The sequence below is a fragment of the Thalassophryne amazonica genome, chromosome 9 (genome assembly GCF_902500255.1).
Source record: "Thalassophryne amazonica chromosome 9, fThaAma1.1, whole genome shotgun sequence".
NCBI lineage: Eukaryota > Metazoa > Chordata > Actinopteri > Batrachoidiformes > Batrachoididae > Thalassophryne > Thalassophryne amazonica.
The window spans coordinates 88,045,033-88,064,455 of NC_047111.1; the positions used below are offsets into that span (position 1 = coordinate 88,045,033).

The 19,423-nt window shown below is 42.7% G+C and overlaps 1 protein-coding gene across 2 annotated transcripts in view; it reads right to left on the bottom strand.

Annotated features, from left to right (window-relative positions):
* Window positions 1-4,616: 4,616 nt before the first annotated feature.
* The window catches only part of scn4bb (sodium channel, voltage-gated, type IV, beta b), a 47,504-nt gene continuing 32,697 nt past the window's right edge, over window positions 4,617-19,423 (bottom strand). For both annotated transcript variants that reach the window (XM_034178696.1, XM_034178695.1), the window contains exons 5-7: window positions 5,271-5,400; window positions 5,035-5,099; window positions 4,617-4,892 (exon numbers count right to left, since the gene is read on the bottom strand). In XM_034178696.1, coding sequence (XP_034034587.1) covers window positions 4,777-4,892; window positions 5,035-5,099; window positions 5,271-5,400 — 311 coding nt within the window. In that variant the 3' untranslated portion in view covers window positions 4,617-4,776. The remainder of the gene's footprint in view (window positions 4,893-5,034; window positions 5,100-5,270; window positions 5,401-19,423) is intronic.

The window sequence follows — 19,423 nt, forward strand, 5'->3', positions numbered from 1 at the left end:
CCTTCCACCGCCCGACAACATCCCCAGTCAGGGTCAACAGCTCCCCACCCGCACCGTAAACAGTGCTGGTGGAGAGCTGCTTCCGCCTCCTGAGGCATCGGACGGTTTGCCAGAATCTCTTCGAGGCCGACCAATAGTCCTCCTCCATAGCCTCCCCGAACTCCTCCCAGACCCGAGTTTTTGCCTCTGTGACCGCACGGGCTGCGGCACGCTTGGCCTGCCGGTACCTGTCAGCTGCCTCTGGGGTCCCACCTACCAACAAAGATAAGTAGGACTCCTTCTTCTGCTTGATGGCATCCCTTACTTCCGGTGTCCACCACCGGGTTCGGGGATTGCCGCCGCGACAGGCACCAGAGACCTTGCGACCACAGCTACGAGCAGCCGCATCGACAATGGAGGTGGAGAACATGGTCCACTCGGACTCCATGTCTCCAACCTCCCACGGGATCTGGGAGAAGCTCTTCTGGAGGTGGGAGTTGAAGACCTCGCTGACAGAGGGTTCCGCCAATCGTTCCCAGCAGACCCTCACGATACGTTTGGGCCTGCCAGGTCTTACCGGCTTCCTACCCTCCCAGCGGATCCAACTCACCACCAGGTGGTGATCAGTCGACAGCTCTGCCCCTCTCTTCACCCGAGTGTCCGAGACACGTGGCTGAAGGTCAGATGATACGACTACAAAGTCGATCATTGACCTCCGGCTCAGGGTGTCTTGGTGCCACATGCACTTGTGGACACCCTTGTACTCGAACATGGTGTTCGTGATGTACAAACTGTGACTAGCACAGAAGTCCAACAACTGAACACCACTCGGGTTCAGATCGGGGAGGCTGTGCTTCCCGATCACCCCCCTCCAGGTCTCACTGTTGCCGCCCACGTGGGTGTTGAAATCCCCCAGGAGAACAATGGAGTCCCCAGTCGGAGCGCTATCTAGTACCCCTCCCAGGGACTCCAGGAAGGTCGGGTACTCTGCACTGCTGCTCGGCCTATAGGCCGAGACAACGGTGAGAGACCTGTCCCCGACCCGAAGGCGTAGGGACGCGACCCTCTCATTCACCGGAGTGAACTCCAACACTTGGCGACTGAGCTGGGGAGCAATAAGCAATGCGACCCCAGCTCTCCGCCTCTCCCCGTGGGCGACGCCAGAAAAATGACGCGTCCAGCCCCTCTCCAGGAGTTGGGTACCAGAGCCCAAGCTGTGCGTGGAGGTGAGCCCGACTATCTCTAGTCGGTATCTCTCAACCTCCCGCACAAGCTCAGGCTCCTTCCCCCCTAGTGGGGTGACATTCCACGTCCCAACAGCCAGGGGCTGTGAGCATGGACCGGGCCGCCGGGCCACCCGCCCTCAACTGCCACCCAATCCTCTCTGCACCTGACCCCCATGGCCCCCTCTGCAGGTGGTGAACCCACAGGAGGGCGGACCCACGTCACTCTTTCGGGCTGAGCCCAGCCGGGCCCCATGGGCTAAGGCCCAACCACCACGCGCTCGCGCGTGAGCCCCAACCCAGGCCTGGCACCAGGGTGTGACCCCAGCTCCACCATACCGGGCGACGTCACGATCCTTGATCTTTTACTGGTCATGGAGGTTCTGAACTGCCCTTAGTCTGACCCGTCACCTAGGACCTGTTTGCCTTGGGAGACCCTACAGGGAGCACAAAGCCCCCTACAACATAGCTCCTAGGATCATCCGGGTACGCAAACTCCCCCACCACGATAAGATGGCAACTAGAGGGGGCTTTTGGAAACTTTCGCCGTTTATTTCCTGTTCTTTTGTGAAAATAACGTAACTAAACAAGGATGAATGCAATGCCAGGCACTCGAAAATGGCAAAAACCCGAAGGTAACGACGGTTGTCCGCAAGTAGTAGCTACACTATCGCGGCTCCGGAAAAATAATAAAGGCAGGAAAGAGACGCTAGAATCAAAAATGCTATAATTATAGTGTTATAAACAGCAGCAACAAAAATCAAAGCCTCCCTTACCATTCCGTATTATGTAGCCTTTCAAAATCCATCGGAATTGGCACGTCTCTTGCCTCTGCTTGGCTCCGCCATAAACACAGTCAGCATTATTTTCGCTGCCAGAATGCTCCTGGTTTGAATGTTCGTCCGAAAGATACGGCTCCAATCTGTAGGGTCTAATCACTGCTGTGACATCCTCAGGATCCGAGTCAGTCTCGATTTCCTCTCAGAAATAATCCACACTTGAAGAAGAGTCCGAAAAGTTCTTGATCTCGTCACTGTCCATGCTGAGGTCTATCTGTTCCTGTTGTCAATCTAACAGACAAAGACGGGACTCTACACGTTGTGACGTCACGGCATCACGTGACCGCTGATGGAACACTGCCAGCGTGCTTTCCAAGAAACACACTTTTGAGAAGCTGTACAAACTTTATTTCTCAGTGATAATGATTAAAACCACTTTCAACTTACTATACTGTAGGTATATTTTGATATTTATATCAGTTTTACCTAATTTTTTAGGTGTCATATCCACTTTAAATAGTGACATGTAACAAAAAGACGAGAGACAGGTGTGCTGCTTGTAATGAGAGATACCGTTGCGGGAACACCAAGTGACAGGGCCATGCCTACAAACACACACAGGGACTAACAGAGAGACAGAGTGAAACCTCAAACCACAAAGAGCCCAGGAGTGAGCACCTAAAACAAACCATAAATAATTACCAAACTAGAGGGGAACCACAAACTAACTGAGTACAAAACGGTTTTGTCGAAACCAAGGAACAATGGCTGAAAACTAAAGTGGAACTCTAGAAAGGCTAAAGAGTCCAATACAGGAAAACACACCTAACTGGACATAAGACACAGACAGTGGAGAAGGGACTTGTGGATGGACTGGGAAACTGTGTAGGGATAATCCTGAGGGAAGCATATATTAAGAGCATATTGCAGATGAAACTAGTGTCAGACAGAATGATGAGTGTGAAGCTGGATATTAAAGGGGTGATGCTGAGTGCCTTTGCGTAAGAGTGAAGGGAGGTGCACAGGAGATTGCATGCAGAAGATGCCATCTGAAAAGGGATGTAGGCAGGACAGAGCATAGCGAGACAGCATCTGATAGTGGTCTGTATGATGACTTTGAGGGTAAGGAAAAGGAAGAGAGCAACCCTCTGAACCAAGGATCAGATGGCAGAACTTGAAGGAGGAAGGGCATTTTCTAAAATTCCGGGCTGAAGGAGCGACATATGCTGCACAATTACTCGAGAGGTGATGAGGGAAATGGCTAGAAAGGTACTTTGCATCTGGACAGAGGAAGGCAGACAAGGAAACTTGGTGGTTGGATGAAAAAGTACAGGAAAGTATGGACTCTTGGGATTTTGATAACTTAGAATTATTGCTTACATCTCTTCAAGTTCTCCAATGTTTCTCTTACATGTCATTTATAGCTTGTGCACACTCGCTAAACGGGCCAACCTATTGAGTTGAGCCTCCGCGCTCAGAACATAACCTATCGAGTTGAGCTCCCATGCTCAGAACGTAACCTATCGAGTTGAGCTCCCACATTCAGAACGTTTGTTTTTTGTTTGTTTTTAATAAATTTGCAAAAATCTCATCAAGAACTTTTTCACATTGTCATTATGGGGATTTTGTGTGTAGAATTTTGAGGAAAACAATTGAATTTCATCCATTTTGGAAAAAGGTTGTAACATAAAAACATGTGGAAAAGGTACACCACTGTGAATACTTTCTGGATGCACTGTAGTTGTACATGAAACTGGATACTCAGGAAAGAGTACTGATTGTATTGATGGTCAGACAGAGGGATCAAGCTATAAAGGAGGTGAAGCATGTTAGGATGATAAAGGATACAGATGGAAATGTGCTAACAAGTGAGGAGAATATGTTTAAAAAGATGGGGGGAGTATTTTGAGGAGCTGATGAATGAAGAAAATGAGAGAGTGAATCCAAATGTGCAGTGTATTTGGAAAGATGACATTAGGACAGCTATGTAAAGGATGAAGAGCTGAATGGTGGATGCCAAGTCATGTCATCAAATTGTATTACAAATAGGCTCTATGTATCTGTAAAGTGTGGGAATATGGCATGTTTGTTTTTCCAAATTCAGTGGTATTGCATGTACTTGCATATGTTCAACATTTGATATTTACCCTATGCATCCGATACGCTTCAAGAAGATTAACTTTGTTCGTACTCCAATTTTGATCTTAGCTTTCTATTTTTATTGTATGAAATAAACATTTGCTAGTTGTTGTTCTTCTTTAGGGCAGCATGGTGGCTTAGCAGTTAGAACTGTTGCCTCACAGCAAGAAGGTCGTGGGTTCAATTCCCGTGGTCTTTCTGTGTGGAGTTTGCATGTTCTCCCCGTGTTTGCGTGGGTTTCCTCCGGGTGCTCCGGTTTCCTCCCACATCCAAAGACATGCGGGTTAGGTGGATTGGGATCTTTAAATTGTCCTTAGGTGTGCGTGTGGGTGTGTCTGTGTTTGTTTGTCTATTTGTGGCCCTGCGACAGACTGGCGTCCTGTCCTGGGTGTACCCCACCTCACGCCCTATGACTGCTGGGATAGGCTCCAGCCCCCCCGCGACCCTTAATTGGACAAAGCGGTAGAAGATGAATGAATGAATGAATGAATGAATGTTCTTCTTTATGCTGTTGTTAAGATAGCAGGCAGTTATAATTATACAGTAGATCAGATGAAGTGTCTCTGGTAGGTGTCATAATTTCTTAATTACACCTGATTTAATCATCTACACATAATAAATACATGTGTACATTCATGACATGCACATTCTTTAGCCTAATGTATATCATATTCACAGTCTCTAAACTGTGCACAGGTGGTAGCAGGCTGTGCTACAACCTGTGTCACTCTTGTGCCCTTTTGAGGCCACAGCCAGGCACGTATTGTAAGACCTTTAATGCAATGAAGTTGCATGTGTGCAAACACATGTGCATATATAAATATATGCAAAGGACAAATATAAATATTAGTTAATACAATGGAATTGTTTACATGCGCGTTCTCATTTCTTTTTTGGTGCAGTTTTTGATGAACCTTTGGCTCTTGAGAGGCCATTTTCTGTGTTGTCGATTCCTGATGACGTTACAAGGCACTCCTTACTGCAGCGGGGTTGGAGCAAAAGAGATGAAAACAAACTTAGGAATGTACTGCAGATCCATGAAAATCTCCTGGGTTTGATTTATAGGATACTTCAGCCAGTAGCTGCCAAAATGTTTTGTGTGAAACAGTGTGAAATGTTTTTTTGCAGCAGTGTGGTTGTAATAACTCACTTTTTCTCATCAAGTTTAGAAAGAACAAAGAGAGTGAGGTTCTTGATCAGCATGAAGCCCATCAACAGTGCGATGGCACCACCTACAGCAGATGCTATGATGATGGTGAGTGTGTTGTCCACCACCCTCACTACAGACAGGACAAACAAGGACAGTTATCATATCAACAGCTTAAAAATACAACAGTTTAACTGAGAATCGAAAGCTATTCCTATCAGTATCATACAGTGAGGAAAATAAGTATTTGAACACCCTGTGATTTTGCAAGTTCTCCCACTTAGAAATCATGGAGGGGTCTGAAAGTTTCATCTTAGGTGCATGTCCACTGTGAGAGACATAATCTAAAAACAAAAATCCATAAGTCACAATGTATGAGTTGTTAATAATTTATTTGTTACTGCTGCAAATAAGTATTTGAACGCCTGTGAAAATCAGTGTTAATGTTTGGTACAGTAGCCTTTGTTTGCAATTACAGAGGTCAAAGGTTTCCTGTAGATTTTCACCAGGATTGCACACACTGCAGCAGGGATTTTGGTCCACTCCTCCATACAGATCTTCTCTAGATCTTTCAGGTTTGGAGTTTCAGCTCCCTCCAAAGATTTTCTATTGAGTTCAGGTCTGGAGACTGGCCAGGCCACTCCAGGACCTTGAAATGCTTCTTACGGAGCCCCTCCTTAGTTGCCCTGGCTGTGTGTTTGGGGTCATTGTCATGCTGGAAGACCCAGCCATTACCCATCTTCAGTGCTCTTACTGAGGGAAGGAGGTTGTTTGCCAAAATCATGCAATACAAGACCCCATTCATCCTCTCTTCAATACGGTGCAGTCGTCCTGTCCCCTTTGCAGAAGAGCACCCCCAGAGTATGATGTTTCCACCCCCATTGCTTCACGGTTGGGATGGTTTTCTTGGGGTTGTTCTCATCCTCTAAACATGGTAAGTGGAGTTGATTCCAGAAAGCTCTATTCTGGTCTCATCTGACCACATGACCTTCTCCCATGCCTCCTCTGGATCATCCAGATGGTCAATGGTGAACTTCAAACGGGCCTGGACATGTGCTAGCTTGAGCAGGGGGACCTTGCTGCCCTGCAGGATTTTAAACCATGACAGCATCATGTGTTACTAATGTAATCTTGGTGACTGTGGTCCCAGCTCTCTTCAGGTCCTCAGGACCAGGTCCTCCAGTGCAGTTCTGAGCTTTCTGAGAATCATCCTTACTCCACAAAGTGGGATCTTGCATGGAATCCCAGACCGAGCGAGATTAACAGTCATGTTGTGTTTCTTCCACTTTCTAATAAATAATCATAACAGTTGTTGTCTTCTGCCAAGCTGCTTGCCTGTTGTCCTGTAGTCCATCCCAGCCTTGTGTAGGTCTACAGTTTTGTCCCTGGTGTCCTTAGACAGCTCTTTGGTCTTGGCTATGGTGGACAGGTTGGAGTGTGATTGATTGAGTGTGTGAACAGGTGTCTTTTATACAGGTAACAAGTTCAAACAGGTGCAATTAATACAGATTAAGAGGGCTTCTTAAAGAAAAATTAACAGGTCTGTGTGAGCCAGAATTCTTGCTGGTTGGTAGGGGTTCAAATACTTATTTGCAGCAGTAACATACAAATAAATTATTAAAAAATCATACCTTATGATTTCCGGATTTTTTTTTAGATTATGTCTCTCACAGTGGACATGCACCTAAGATGAAAATTTCAAACCCCTCCATGATTTCTAAGTGGGAGAACTTGCAAAACCGCAGGGTGTTCAAATACTTATTTTCCTCACTGTATATCACTTTTCATAATTTTTTAACCCTAAACTTGACTGTTGCTTTCAGAAGAAACTGTTGACATATTAGGCCCCATTAAAAAATAAAACAAAAAAACAACAGTTTATCATCCCTGCCGAACTCGGCCCGCATCAGGTTTTTTTGGAAAATTTAACTGATAACGGTACAGCTGGTGCAAGAACCAGCACCTCCGCTAGGTGGTGAGTATGCTTTGGCCGAAGCTGGCCTAAGTTTACTGAGCTGAGCCCAGAACTTGCCAACCACACGTGATGCCATTTATTTTGATACAGATTGCCGATAAAGCCAAGAAGCTGAAGCCATGGTACAGGGGTGAGCGTTCCCCCCAGTTGACCATGAACAATATTTAATCAATCAATCAATCAATCAATTTTTTTATATAGCGCCAAATCACAACAAACAGTTGCCCCAAGGCGCTTTATATTGTAAGGCAAGGCCATACAATAATTATGTAAAACCCCAACGGTCAAAACGACCCCCTGTGAGCAAGCACTTGGCTACAGTGGGAAGGAAAAACTCCCTTTTAACAGGAAGAAACCTCCAGCAGAACCAGGCTCAGGGAGGGGCAGTCTTCTGCTGGGACTGGTTGGGGCTGAGGGAGAGAACCAGGAAAAAGACATGCTGTGGAGGGGAGCAGAGATCGATCACTAATGATTAAATGCAGAGTGGTGCATACAGAGCAAAAAGAGAAAGAAACAGTGCATCATGGGAACCCCCCAGCAGTCTACGTCTATAGCAGCATAACTAAGGGATGGTTCAGGGTCACCTGATCCAGCCCTAACTATGAGCTTTAGCAAAAAGGAAAGTTTTAAGCCTAATCTTAAAAGTAGAGAGGGTGTCTGTCTCCCTGATCTGAATTGGGAGCTGGTTCCACAGGAGAGGAGCCTGAAAGCTGAAGGCTCTGCCTCCCATTCTACTCTTACAAACCCTAGGAACTACAAGTAAGCCTGCAGTCTGCGAGCGAAGCGCTCTATTGGGGTGATATGGTACTACGAGGTCCCTAAGATAAGATGGGACCTGATTATTCAAAACCTTATAAGTAAGAAGAAGAATTTTAAATTCTATTCTAGAATTAACAGGAAGCCAATGAAGAGAGGCCAATATGGGTGAGATATGCTCTCTCCTTCTAGTCCCCGTCAGTACTCTAGCTGCAGCATTTTGAATTAACTGAAGGCTTTTTAGGGAACTTTTAGGACAACCTGATACTAATGAATTACAATAGTCCAGCCTAGAGGAAATAAATGCATGAATTAGTTTTTCAGCATCACTCTGAGACAAGACCTTTCTGATTTTAGAGATATTGCGTAAATGCAAAAAAGCAGTCCTACATATTTGTTTAATATGCGCTTTGAATGACATATCATGATCAAAAATGACTCCAAGATTTCTCACAGTATTACTAGAGGTCAGGGTAATGCCATCCAGAGTAAGGATCTGGTTAGACACCATGTTTCTAAGATTTGTGGGGCCAAGTACAATAACTTCAGTTTTATCTGAGTTTAAAAGCAGGAAATTAGAGGTCATCCATGTCTTTATGTCTGTAAGACAATCCTGCAGTTTAGCTAATTGGTGTGTGTCCTCTGGCTTCATGGATAGATAAAGCTGGGTATCATCTGCGTAACAATGAAAATTTAAGCAATACCGTCTAATAATACTGCCTAAGGGAAGCATATATAAAGTGAATAAAATTGGTCCTAGCACAGAACCTTGTGGAACTCCATAATTAACTTTAGTCTGTGAAGAAGATTCCCCATTTACATGAACAAATTGTAATCTATTAGACAAATATGATTCAAACCACCGCAGCGCAGTGCCTTTAATACCTATGGCATGCTCTAATCTCTGTAATAAAATTTTATGGTCAACAGTATCAAAAGCAGCACTGAGGTCTAACAGAACAAGCACAGAGATGAGTCCACTGTCCGAGGCCATAAGAAGATCATTTGTAACCTTCACTAATGCTGTTTCTGTACTATGATGAATTCTAAAACCTGACTGAAACTCTTCAAATAGACCATTCCTCTGCAGATGATCAGTTAGCTGTTTTACAACTACCCTTTCAAGAATTTTTGAGAGAAAAGGAAGGTTGGAGATTGGCCTATAATTAGCTAAGATAGCTGGGTCAAGTGATGGCTTTTTAAGTAATGGTTTAATTACTGCCACCTTAAAAGCCTGTGGTACATAGCCAACTAAGAAAGATAGATTGATCATATTTAAGATCGAAGCATTAAATAATGGTAGGGCTTCCTTGAGCAGCCTGGTAGGAATGGGGTCTAATAAACATGTTGATGGTTTGGATGAAGTAACTAATGAAAATAACCCAGACAGAACAATCGGAGAGAAAGAGTCTAACCAAATACCGGCATCACTGAAAGCAGCCAAAGATAACGATACGTCTTTGGGATGGTTATGAGTAATTTTTTCTCTAATAGTTAAAATTTTGTTAGCAAAGAAAGTCATGAAGTCATTACTAGTTAAAGTTAATGGAATACTCAGCTCAAAAGAGCTCTGACTCTTTGTCAGCCTGGCTACAGTGCTGAAAAGAAACCTGGGGTTGTTCTTATTTTCTTCAATTAGTGATGAGTAGAAAGATGTCCTAGCTTTACGGAGAGCTTTTTATAGAGCAACAGACTCTTTTTCCAGGCTAAGTGAAGATCTTCTAAATTAGTGAGACGCCATTTCCTCTCCAACTTACGGGTTATCTGCTTTAAGCTACGAGTTTGTGAGTTATACCACGGAGTCAGACACTTCTGATTTAAAGCTCTCTTTTTCAGAGGAGCTACAGCATCCAAAGTTGTCTTCAATGAGGATGTAAAACTATTGACGAGATACTCTATCTCCCTTACAGAGTTTAGGTAGCTACTCTGCACTGTGTTGTTATATGGCATTAGAGAACATAAAGAAGGAATCATATCCTTAAACCTAGTTACAGCGCTTTCTGAAAGACTTCTAGTGTAATGAAACTTATTCCCTACTGCTGGGTAGTCCATCAGAGTAAATGTAAATGTTATTAAGAAATGATCAGACAGAAGGGAGTTTTCAGGGAATACTGTTAAGTCTTCTATTTCCATACCATAAGTCAGAACAAGATCTAAGATATGATTAAAGTGGTGGGTGGACTCATTTACTTTTTGAGCAAAGCCAATAGAGTCTAATAATAGATTAAATGCAGTGTTGAGGCTGTCATTCTCAGCATCTGTGTGGATGTTAAAATCGCCCACTATAATTATCTTATCTGAGCTAAGCACTAAGTCAGACAAAAGGTCTGAAAATTCACAGAGAAACTCACAGTAACGACCAGGTGGACGATAGATAATAACAAATAAAACTGGTTTTTGGGACTTCCAATTTGGATGGACAAGACTAAGAGACAAGCTTTCAAATTAATTAAAGCTCTGTCTGGGTTTTTGATTAATTAATAAGCTGGAATGGAAGATTGCTGCTAATCCTCCGCCCCGGCCCGTGGTACGAGCATTCTGACAGTTAGTGTGACTCGGGGGTGTTGACTCATTTAAACTAACATATTCATCCTGCTGTAACCAGGTTTCTGTTAGGCAGAATAAATCAATATGTTGATCAATTATTATATCATTTACCAACAGGGACTTAGAAGAGAGAGACCTAATGTTTAATAGACCACATTAACTGTTTTAGTCTGTGGTGCAGTTGAAGGTGCTATATTATTTTTTCTTTTTGAATTTTTATGCTTAAATAGATTTTTGCTGGTTATTGGTAGTCTGGGAGCAGGCACCGTCTCTACGGGGATGGGGTAATGAGGGGATGGCAGGGGGAGAGAAGCTGCAGAGAGGTGTGTAAGACTACAACTCTGCTTCCTGGTCCCAACCCTGGATAGTCACGGTTTGGAGGATTTAAGAAAATTGGCCAGATTTCTAGAAATGAGAGCTGCTCCATCCAAAGTGGGATGGATGCCGTCTCTCCTAACAAGACCAGGTTTTCCCCAGAAGCTTTGCCAATTATCTATGAAGCCCACCTCATTTTTTGGACACCACTCAGACAGCCAACAATTCAAGGAGAACATGCGGCTAAACATGTCACTCCCGGTCCGATTGGGGAGGGGCCCAGAGAAAACTACAGAGTCCGACATTGTTTTTGCAAAGTTACACACCGATTTAATGTTAATTTTAGTGACCTCCGATTGGCGTAACCGGGTGTCATTACTGCCGACGTGAATTACAATCTTACCAAATTTACGCTTAGCCTTAGCCAGCAGTTTCAAATTTCCTTCAATGTCGCCTGCTCTGGCCCCCGGAAGACAATTGACTATGGTTGCTGGTGTCGCTAACTTCACATTTCTCAAAACAGAGTCGCCAATAACCAGAGTTTGATCCTCGGCGGGTGTGTCGTCGAGTGGGGAAAAACGGTTAGAAATGTGAACGGGTTGGCGGTGTACACGGGGCTTCTGTTTAGGGCTACGCTTCCTCCTCACAGTCACCCAGTCAGCCTGCTTTCCCGGCTGCTCGGGATCTGCCAGGGGGGAACTAACGGCGGCTAAGCTACCTTGGTCCGCACCGACTACAGGGGCCTGGCTAGCTGTAGAATTTTCCACGGTGCGGAGCCGAGTCTCCAATTCGCCCAGCCTGGCCTCCAAAGCTACGAATAAGCTACACTTATTACAAGTACCGTTACTGCTAAAGGAGGCAGAGGAATAACTAAACATTTCACACCCAGAGCAGAAAAGTGCGGGAGAGACAGGAGAAGCCGCCATGCTAAATCGGCTAAGAGCTAGTAGCTACGCTAAGCTAGCGGTTCCTAAAAACACGCAAAGTGAATAATGTGTAAATAATTTAGAGGTGATTCAGCAGAAGGAGTGCTTTAGTTAAGGCACGTAAAGATTACACTGGGAAACAAATCGTAATCTAGATAACTAGATCAATCTAACTGCGCAGATTAAACAGCTAACAGATACAGAAAAACACCGCTGTGCTCCGGAACAGGAAGTGATACAATTTAATGCCAGTATGTATATGGTATGCTGGACAATGGATAGCTTGGACGCTAAGTACAACGGTTGCAAAGTGAGTTTTTCCTCATCCATTTCTTCTTCTTCTCAGTAGTTCTGTCCGCTTGGTCTGGCCCACCATCCTAGAGGAGTAGCTGGGTGACATCCCTATTTTTGTGGATTTGAATCCAGTACTATTGCAGAGCTGTGAGGTTGGTTTTGTCATAGTTCTAAGTGAAAGAGTGTTATAGTCTTTGTGTCTTAAAACTGGATCAGTCAGCTGCTCCGTCTCACTTACACACAGTATGCATGTTTATCACACTACTAGCGTGCAGTACACTGACTGTATTCAACATGGAAACAAGATTTATTTTAAATAAAACGCAATGCTAAAATACCTTCGGTTATACAAGCATTGTGTTCTTTATAATTTGCAGTTGTTTAATGAATTATTAAGATCCTCTTGTCTTATGTACTTTTTTTTACGTACAAGTTCAGTATAGCCCCTCTACCAATCAGTCAATCAAAAACAATATGTGCGTTTTAAGAGCGGAAGTTATGCAAATCAAAGAATATCTGTAGATCATCCTCTGTGCATTTTCAGATATTAATGAGACAAATGTAATTCCATAGAAAGTAAGCTTTGAGTTAGCCGAAGTGAGCATGCCCACTCGCGTCTGCAAAATGTCTTGTAAATAACTCCAGAGGTGTTATCAGATTACATAAGCAGCGTTTTCAGTGTTAGAAGTTTTTTTTTCCTGGCTAGCTATTACATAATACGTGCGAAGCGTAGCGGCGCAAAGCCAGCTCATGGTACAGGGACTCCCAAACAGGAAATGCCAAATTTTGAGTCCACAGTGAAACAGGAAATGTCAAATGTTGAACACTTCCTGGTATGGTTGGAGCTAGAGTGGAGGCCTGGGTTGCACTGGACTCCCCTGAAATCTGATTGGACACAGATGATTGACATGTCACAGCACCACACGTCTGGTTGAAAAGAGCTGCATTTTGAAATCAGTGAATCACATTGACTGCTAGGTTCCTCCTGTCCAGTAGTTAGTGCTGTGTACCACAAAAGGTTCTAATCCACCTTAGTAGAAGAAGAAAAATGTTTGCCTCAGATTTGAACTGAACATGCCGTTTGAACCATGGACTAAAAAGGACACCAAAGTTATATTGGTGATTAAACGATCATATTTTATGCCAGAAATGAGGTCCACGTTGTTAAAAGTGGCATTTCTCCTTTAATTCGGGTTGCCTTATGAACACATTTTTTCCAAGTGTTTTTGAAATGAGCAGGCAGCGGTTGATAAAATAATCTCTTAATTTTTTTGTCTGAAGGACTTAAATAACCTCTTAATTTTGCTCTCTGAATAATACACATGCCACGGAGTGTTTCTCAGCTGTAATCAAACGTACTGGAACACTTGGTATTTCACACATTTTAATTTGTTTATGCCATTTCAAATACAAATAATTTTTGTTGTGGACTTATTTGCAAACCTTTACACTGGGGTGAGTGGAATGTTATTTTTTTCATCTTGCTAGGTCTTCTTTCAATGAAAGTACTTTTTTTTTTTACTTTGTGTGTGTCAGCTGTTTTAACCCCCAATTTACATGGACTTTAACCCCAATTTATACACTGAATTTGAACAATATATAATCAATATTAAGCTTGTAGACTCTCTCAAATGTCAAAACTGTCAATCTCTATAAGGAACTTTTAAAAGAGAATAATCCCTTAAAAAAACAGCTGACATGCGGGTTAAAAGGGTTGTTCTGCTGTTTTAACCCGCATGTCAGCTGTTTATTGCTGCTTAATGGAACTGGAATGTCTCCGTGACGTTTGTACAGGCAACATGATGACACAGATATATATTTTTATTAGATTTTTCGCAGTTATATACAACACTTAGCGTTTTTAATAGACTGCGTTTATGAGTAACTGCCACAGCTGCAAAAACAACCCTTCTCACAGCTGCTCCTTTTACCATGACTGTATCAAAATGAACAGTTATCACTTAAAAAGAGTTGTCACAACACAACATCACACTTGTTGGAAATAATCTGTGCCTCCGTTCTTAAAGTTAACAGATACATTCCATTGAAGCTCACGCTGGGACACTTCTACTAACAACGTCACTTGTCAGAAACACGAGTACTTATGAGAACAGTGGTCCCTCGCTATAACGCGGTTCACCTTTCGTGGCCTCGCAGTTTCGCGGATTTTTTTAGTCCAGTTTTGCATGCTTTTTTTTTACAGCGCTTTGTGTTCTGCGTCCTCATCAAGCAGGCCGGTTGCGGCACCAGTCGGCATCAACGTGAAGGGAGAGCATGCGCATTGTGTTCTGCGTGTATCTGTTTATAAGAATCTTCTCGCTCAGGAGAAAAAAGAGCGCCAACAACTACCCATAACTCTGTTCTTCACTCGGAAAAAGACACCTACACTGAGGTGTCACTCAGCGGAAAAAGACGCTACAGCGGAGCTGCGCCATGACGAAGAGGCATGGTCAGAGGAAGTGTGAAATACTGGTGAGTCATTATTAATAATTTCATATGTGTCCAACCTCGTAGGTTGATCGCTAAAATTACATTTGTTAGTTCTTAAAGCCATCATAATTATTTATAGGAAAACGTTCTATTTTTTCTACTAAGGTTTGAATTTTGAGTGTTTACACAGGAGAGAAAAGTGAGAAAATGTTAATGCCTGTTTGAGAAAAGTGTATAAAGTGTGTAGTGAGGGGTTTTACAGCCTTAAAACATCTATAATAATTGTAAAAAATAATGCTGACTACTTTGCGGATTTCGCCTATTGTGGGTTATTTTTAGAACGTAACTCCCACGATAAACGAGGGACCACTGTACTTTGTTTTTGGAAGTCTCTGTAGCTGCTTGCTGTGAATGCCATATACTTTGAAACCGGTCACGGAAGTGCACAACGTAATCCCGGTGGATCATCGAATGGTCACGAACAGCCAAAATCTAAATTATGATTTCAGTGCGACATGTCCTTTAATTTTCACTGTTGCTGCACTTTGTGTGAAATCATAGTCATATCATACAGCTGTATGTAAAAGTTTGGGCACCCCTGATTTCCATGATTTTCCTTTATAAATCATTGGTTGTTTGATCAGCAATTTCAGTTAAATATATCATATAGCCAGTGTTGCCACAGTTACTTTGAAAAAGTAATCCATTTACTGATTACTCCTTGAAAAAGTAACAGTTACTTTACTGATTATTCAATTGTAAAAGTAACTAAGTTAGATTACTAGTTACTTTTTTAGTTACTTTCCCCAGCTGTCGACAACAACCCTCTGCCACCTCAACATGACAATGATACTTGTTTTGCCAAAACTCAATTTATAGTCACCTTTCGTGACTTCAATGAAAAAATTTATTTTACTTGTTTTATAAAAAGTAAAATAAAGACTTCTTTCTTGACCTCATACACTCAACAAAAATATAAACGCAACACTTTTGGTTTTGCTCCCATTTTGTATGAGATGAACTCAAAGATCTAAAACTTTTTCCACATACACAATATCACCATTTCCCTCAAATATTGTTCACAAACCAGTCTAAATCTGTGATAATGAGCACTTCTCCTTTGCTGAGATAATCCATCCCACCTCACAGGTGTGCCATATCAAGATGCTGATTAGACACCATGATTAGTGCACAGGTGTGCCTTAGACTGTCCACAATAAAAGGCCACTCTGAAAGGTGCAGTTTTATCACACAGCACAATGGCACAGATGTCGCAAGATTTGAGGGAGCGTGCAATTGGCATGCTGACAGCAGGAATGTCAACCAGAGCTGTTGCTCGTGTATTGAATGTTCATTTCTCTACCATAAGCCCTCTCCAAAGGCGTGTCAGAGAATTTGGCAGTACATCCAACCAGCCTCACAACTGCAGACCACGTGTAACCACACCAGCCCAGGACCTCCACATCCAGCATGTTCACCTCCAAGATCGTCTGAGACCAGCCACTCGGACAGTTGCTGAAACAGTTGGTTTGCATAACCAAAGAATTTCTGCACAAACTGTCAGAAACCGTCTCAGGGAAGCTCATCTGCATGCTCGTCGTCCTCATCGGGGTCTCGACCTGACTCCAGTTCGTCGTCATAACCGACTTGAGTGGGCAAATGCTCACATTCGCTGGTGTTTGGCACGTTGGAGAGGTGTTCTTTTTACGGATGAATCCCGGTTCACACTGTTCAGGGCAGATGGCAGACAGCGTGTGTGGCGTCGTGTGAGTGAGCGGTTTTCTGATGTCAATGTTGTGGATCAAGTGGCCCATGGTGGCGGTGGGGTTATGGTATGGGCAGGCGTCTGTTATGGACGAAGAACACAGGTGCATTTTATTGATGGCATTTTGAATGCACAGAGATACCGTGACGAGATCCTGAGGCCCATTGTTGTGCCATACATCCAAGAACATCACCTCATGTTGCAGCAGGATAACGCACGGCCCCATGTTGCAAAGATCTGTACACAATTCTTGGAAGCTGAAAATGTTCCAGTTCTTGCATGGCCGGCATACTCACCGGACATGTCACCCATTGAGCATGTTTGGGATGCTCTGGACCGGCGTATACGACAGCGTGTACCAGTTCCTGCCAATATCCAGCAACTTCGCACAGCCATTGAAGAGGAGTGGACCAACATTCCACAGGCCACAATTGACAACCTGATCAACTCTATGCGAAGGAGATGTGTTGCACTGCATGAGGCAAAAAAAACTGCACCTTTCAGAGTGGCCTTTTATTGTGGACAGTCTAAGGCACACCTGTGCACTAATCATGGTGTCTAATCAGCATCTTGATATGGCACACCTGTGAGGTGGGATGGATTATCTCAGCAAAGGAGAAGTGCTCACTATCACAGATTTAGACTGGTTTGTGAACAATATTTGAGGGAAATGATGATATTGTGTATGTGGAAAAAGTTTTAGATCTTTGAGTTCATCTCATACAAAATGGGAGCAAAACCAAAAGTGTTGCGTTTATATTTTTGTTGAATGTATTTAACTGTTGACAGCACTGTAACAGTAAAACTTGCTATATTTAACCTACATTGTTTAGACATGTAACTATTAAATTCTTTCTCACATTTTTCTAACATTTAAATTCTCTCTAAACATTTTACTTGTCCAAATTATTATTATTATAAGTAGTATTAGTAGTTGTAGTAAAAACAGGCTTCAAAACTCAGGCTTCAGATCAGATCTCAGAAGCTAAGCAGTGCGGGGCCTGGTTAGTACTTGGATGGGAGACCTCTTTGGAACACCAGCAGCTGTGTGTGTTTCTCCGGGTTACACTGGAGTTGCGTCAGGAAGGGCATCCGGTGTAAAACCTGTGCCAAATATCAATGCGGATCTGGTTGTATCCACTGTGGCTACCCCGAACATAAAACGGGAGCAGCCAAATGGACAACCGTGCAATAATTATTTAAACAAAATTAGGCAGGTGCATAAATTTGTTCATCCCAACAGAAAAAAATACATCAGTATTTAGTAGATCTTCCTTTTGTAGAAATAAGAGCTTCTAAATGCTTCCTATAGCTTCCAGTGAGAGTCTGGATTCTGGCTGAAGGTATTTTGGACCATTCTTTTTTACAAAACATCTCAGGTTTGTTGGTTTCCAAGCATGGACAGCCTGCTTAAAATCACACCACAGATTTTCAATAATACAACCCCTGGCAAAAATTATGGAATCACAGGCCTTGGAGGATGTTCATTCAGTTGTTTAATTTTGTAGAAAAAAAGCAGATCAGAGACATGACACAAAACTAAAGTCATTTCAAATGGCAACTTTCTGGCTTTAAGAAACACTATAAGAAATCAGGAAAAATAATTGTGGCAGTCAGTAACGGTTACTTTTTTAGACCAAGCAGAGGGAAAGAAAATATGGACTCACTCAATTCTGAGGAATAAATTATGGAATCACCCTGTAAATTTTCATCCTCAAAACTAACACCTGCATCAAATCAGATCTGCTCGTTAGTCTGCATCTAAAAAGGAATGATCACACTTTGGAGAGCTGTTGCACCAAGTGGACTGACATGAATTATGGCTCCAACACGAGAGATGTCAATTGAAACAAAGGAGAGGATTATCAAACTCTTAAAAGAGGGTAAATCATCACGCAATGTTGCAAAATGCAAAATGCAAAATGTTGGTTGTTCACAGTCAGTTGTGTCTAAACTCTGGACCAAATACAAACAACATGGGAAGGTTGTTAAAGGCAAACATACTGGTAGACCAAGGAAGACATCAAAGCGTCAAGACAGAAAACTTAAAGCAATATGTCTCAAAAATCGAAAATGCACAACAAAACAAATGAGGAACGAATGGGAGGAAACTGGAGTCAATGTCTGTGACCGAACTGTAAGAAACCGCCTAAAGGAAATGGGATTTACATACAGAAAAGCTAAACGAAAGCCATCATTAACACCTAAACAGAAAAAAACAAGGTTACAATGGGCTAAGGAAAAGCAATCGTGGACTGTGGATGACTGGATGAAAGTCATATTCAGTGATGAATCTCGAATCTGCATTGGGCAAGGTGATGATACTGGAACTTTTGTTTGGTGCCGTTCCAATGAGATTTATAAAGATGACTGCCTGAAGAAAACATGTAAATTTTCACAGTCATTGATGATATGGGGCTGCATGTCAGGTAAAGGCACTGGGGAGATGGCTGTCATTACATCATCAATAAATGCACAAGTTTACGTTGATGTTTTGGACACTTTTCTTATCCCATCAATTGAAAGGATGTTTGGGGATGATGAAATCATTTTTCAAGATGATAATGCATCTTGCCATAGAGCAAAAACTGTGAAAACATTCCTTGCAAAAAGACACATAGGGTCAATGTCATGGCCTGCAAATAGTCTGGATCTTAATCCAATTGAAAATCTTTGGTGGAAGTTAAAGAAAATGGTCCATGACAAGGCTCCAACCTGCAAAGCTGATCTGGCAACAGCAATCAGAGAAAGTTGGAGCCAGATTGATGAAGAATACTGTTTGTCACTCATTAAGTCCATGCCTCAGAGACTGCAAGCTGTTATAAAAGCCAGAGGTGGTGCAACAAAATACTAGTGATGTGTTGGAGCATTCTTTTGTTCTTCATGATTCCGTAATTTTTTCCTCAGAATTGAGTGATTCCATATTTTTTTCCCTCTGCTTGGTCTAAAAAAGTAACCGTTACTGACTGCCACAGTTATTTTTCCTGATTTCTTATAGTGTTTCTTAAAGCCAGAAAGTTGCCATTTGAGATGATTTTAGTTTTGTGTCATGTCTGTGATCTGCTTTTTTTCTACAAAATTAAACAACTGAATGAACATCCTCCGAGGCCGGTGATTCCATAATTTTTGCCAGGGGTTGTATTAAGGT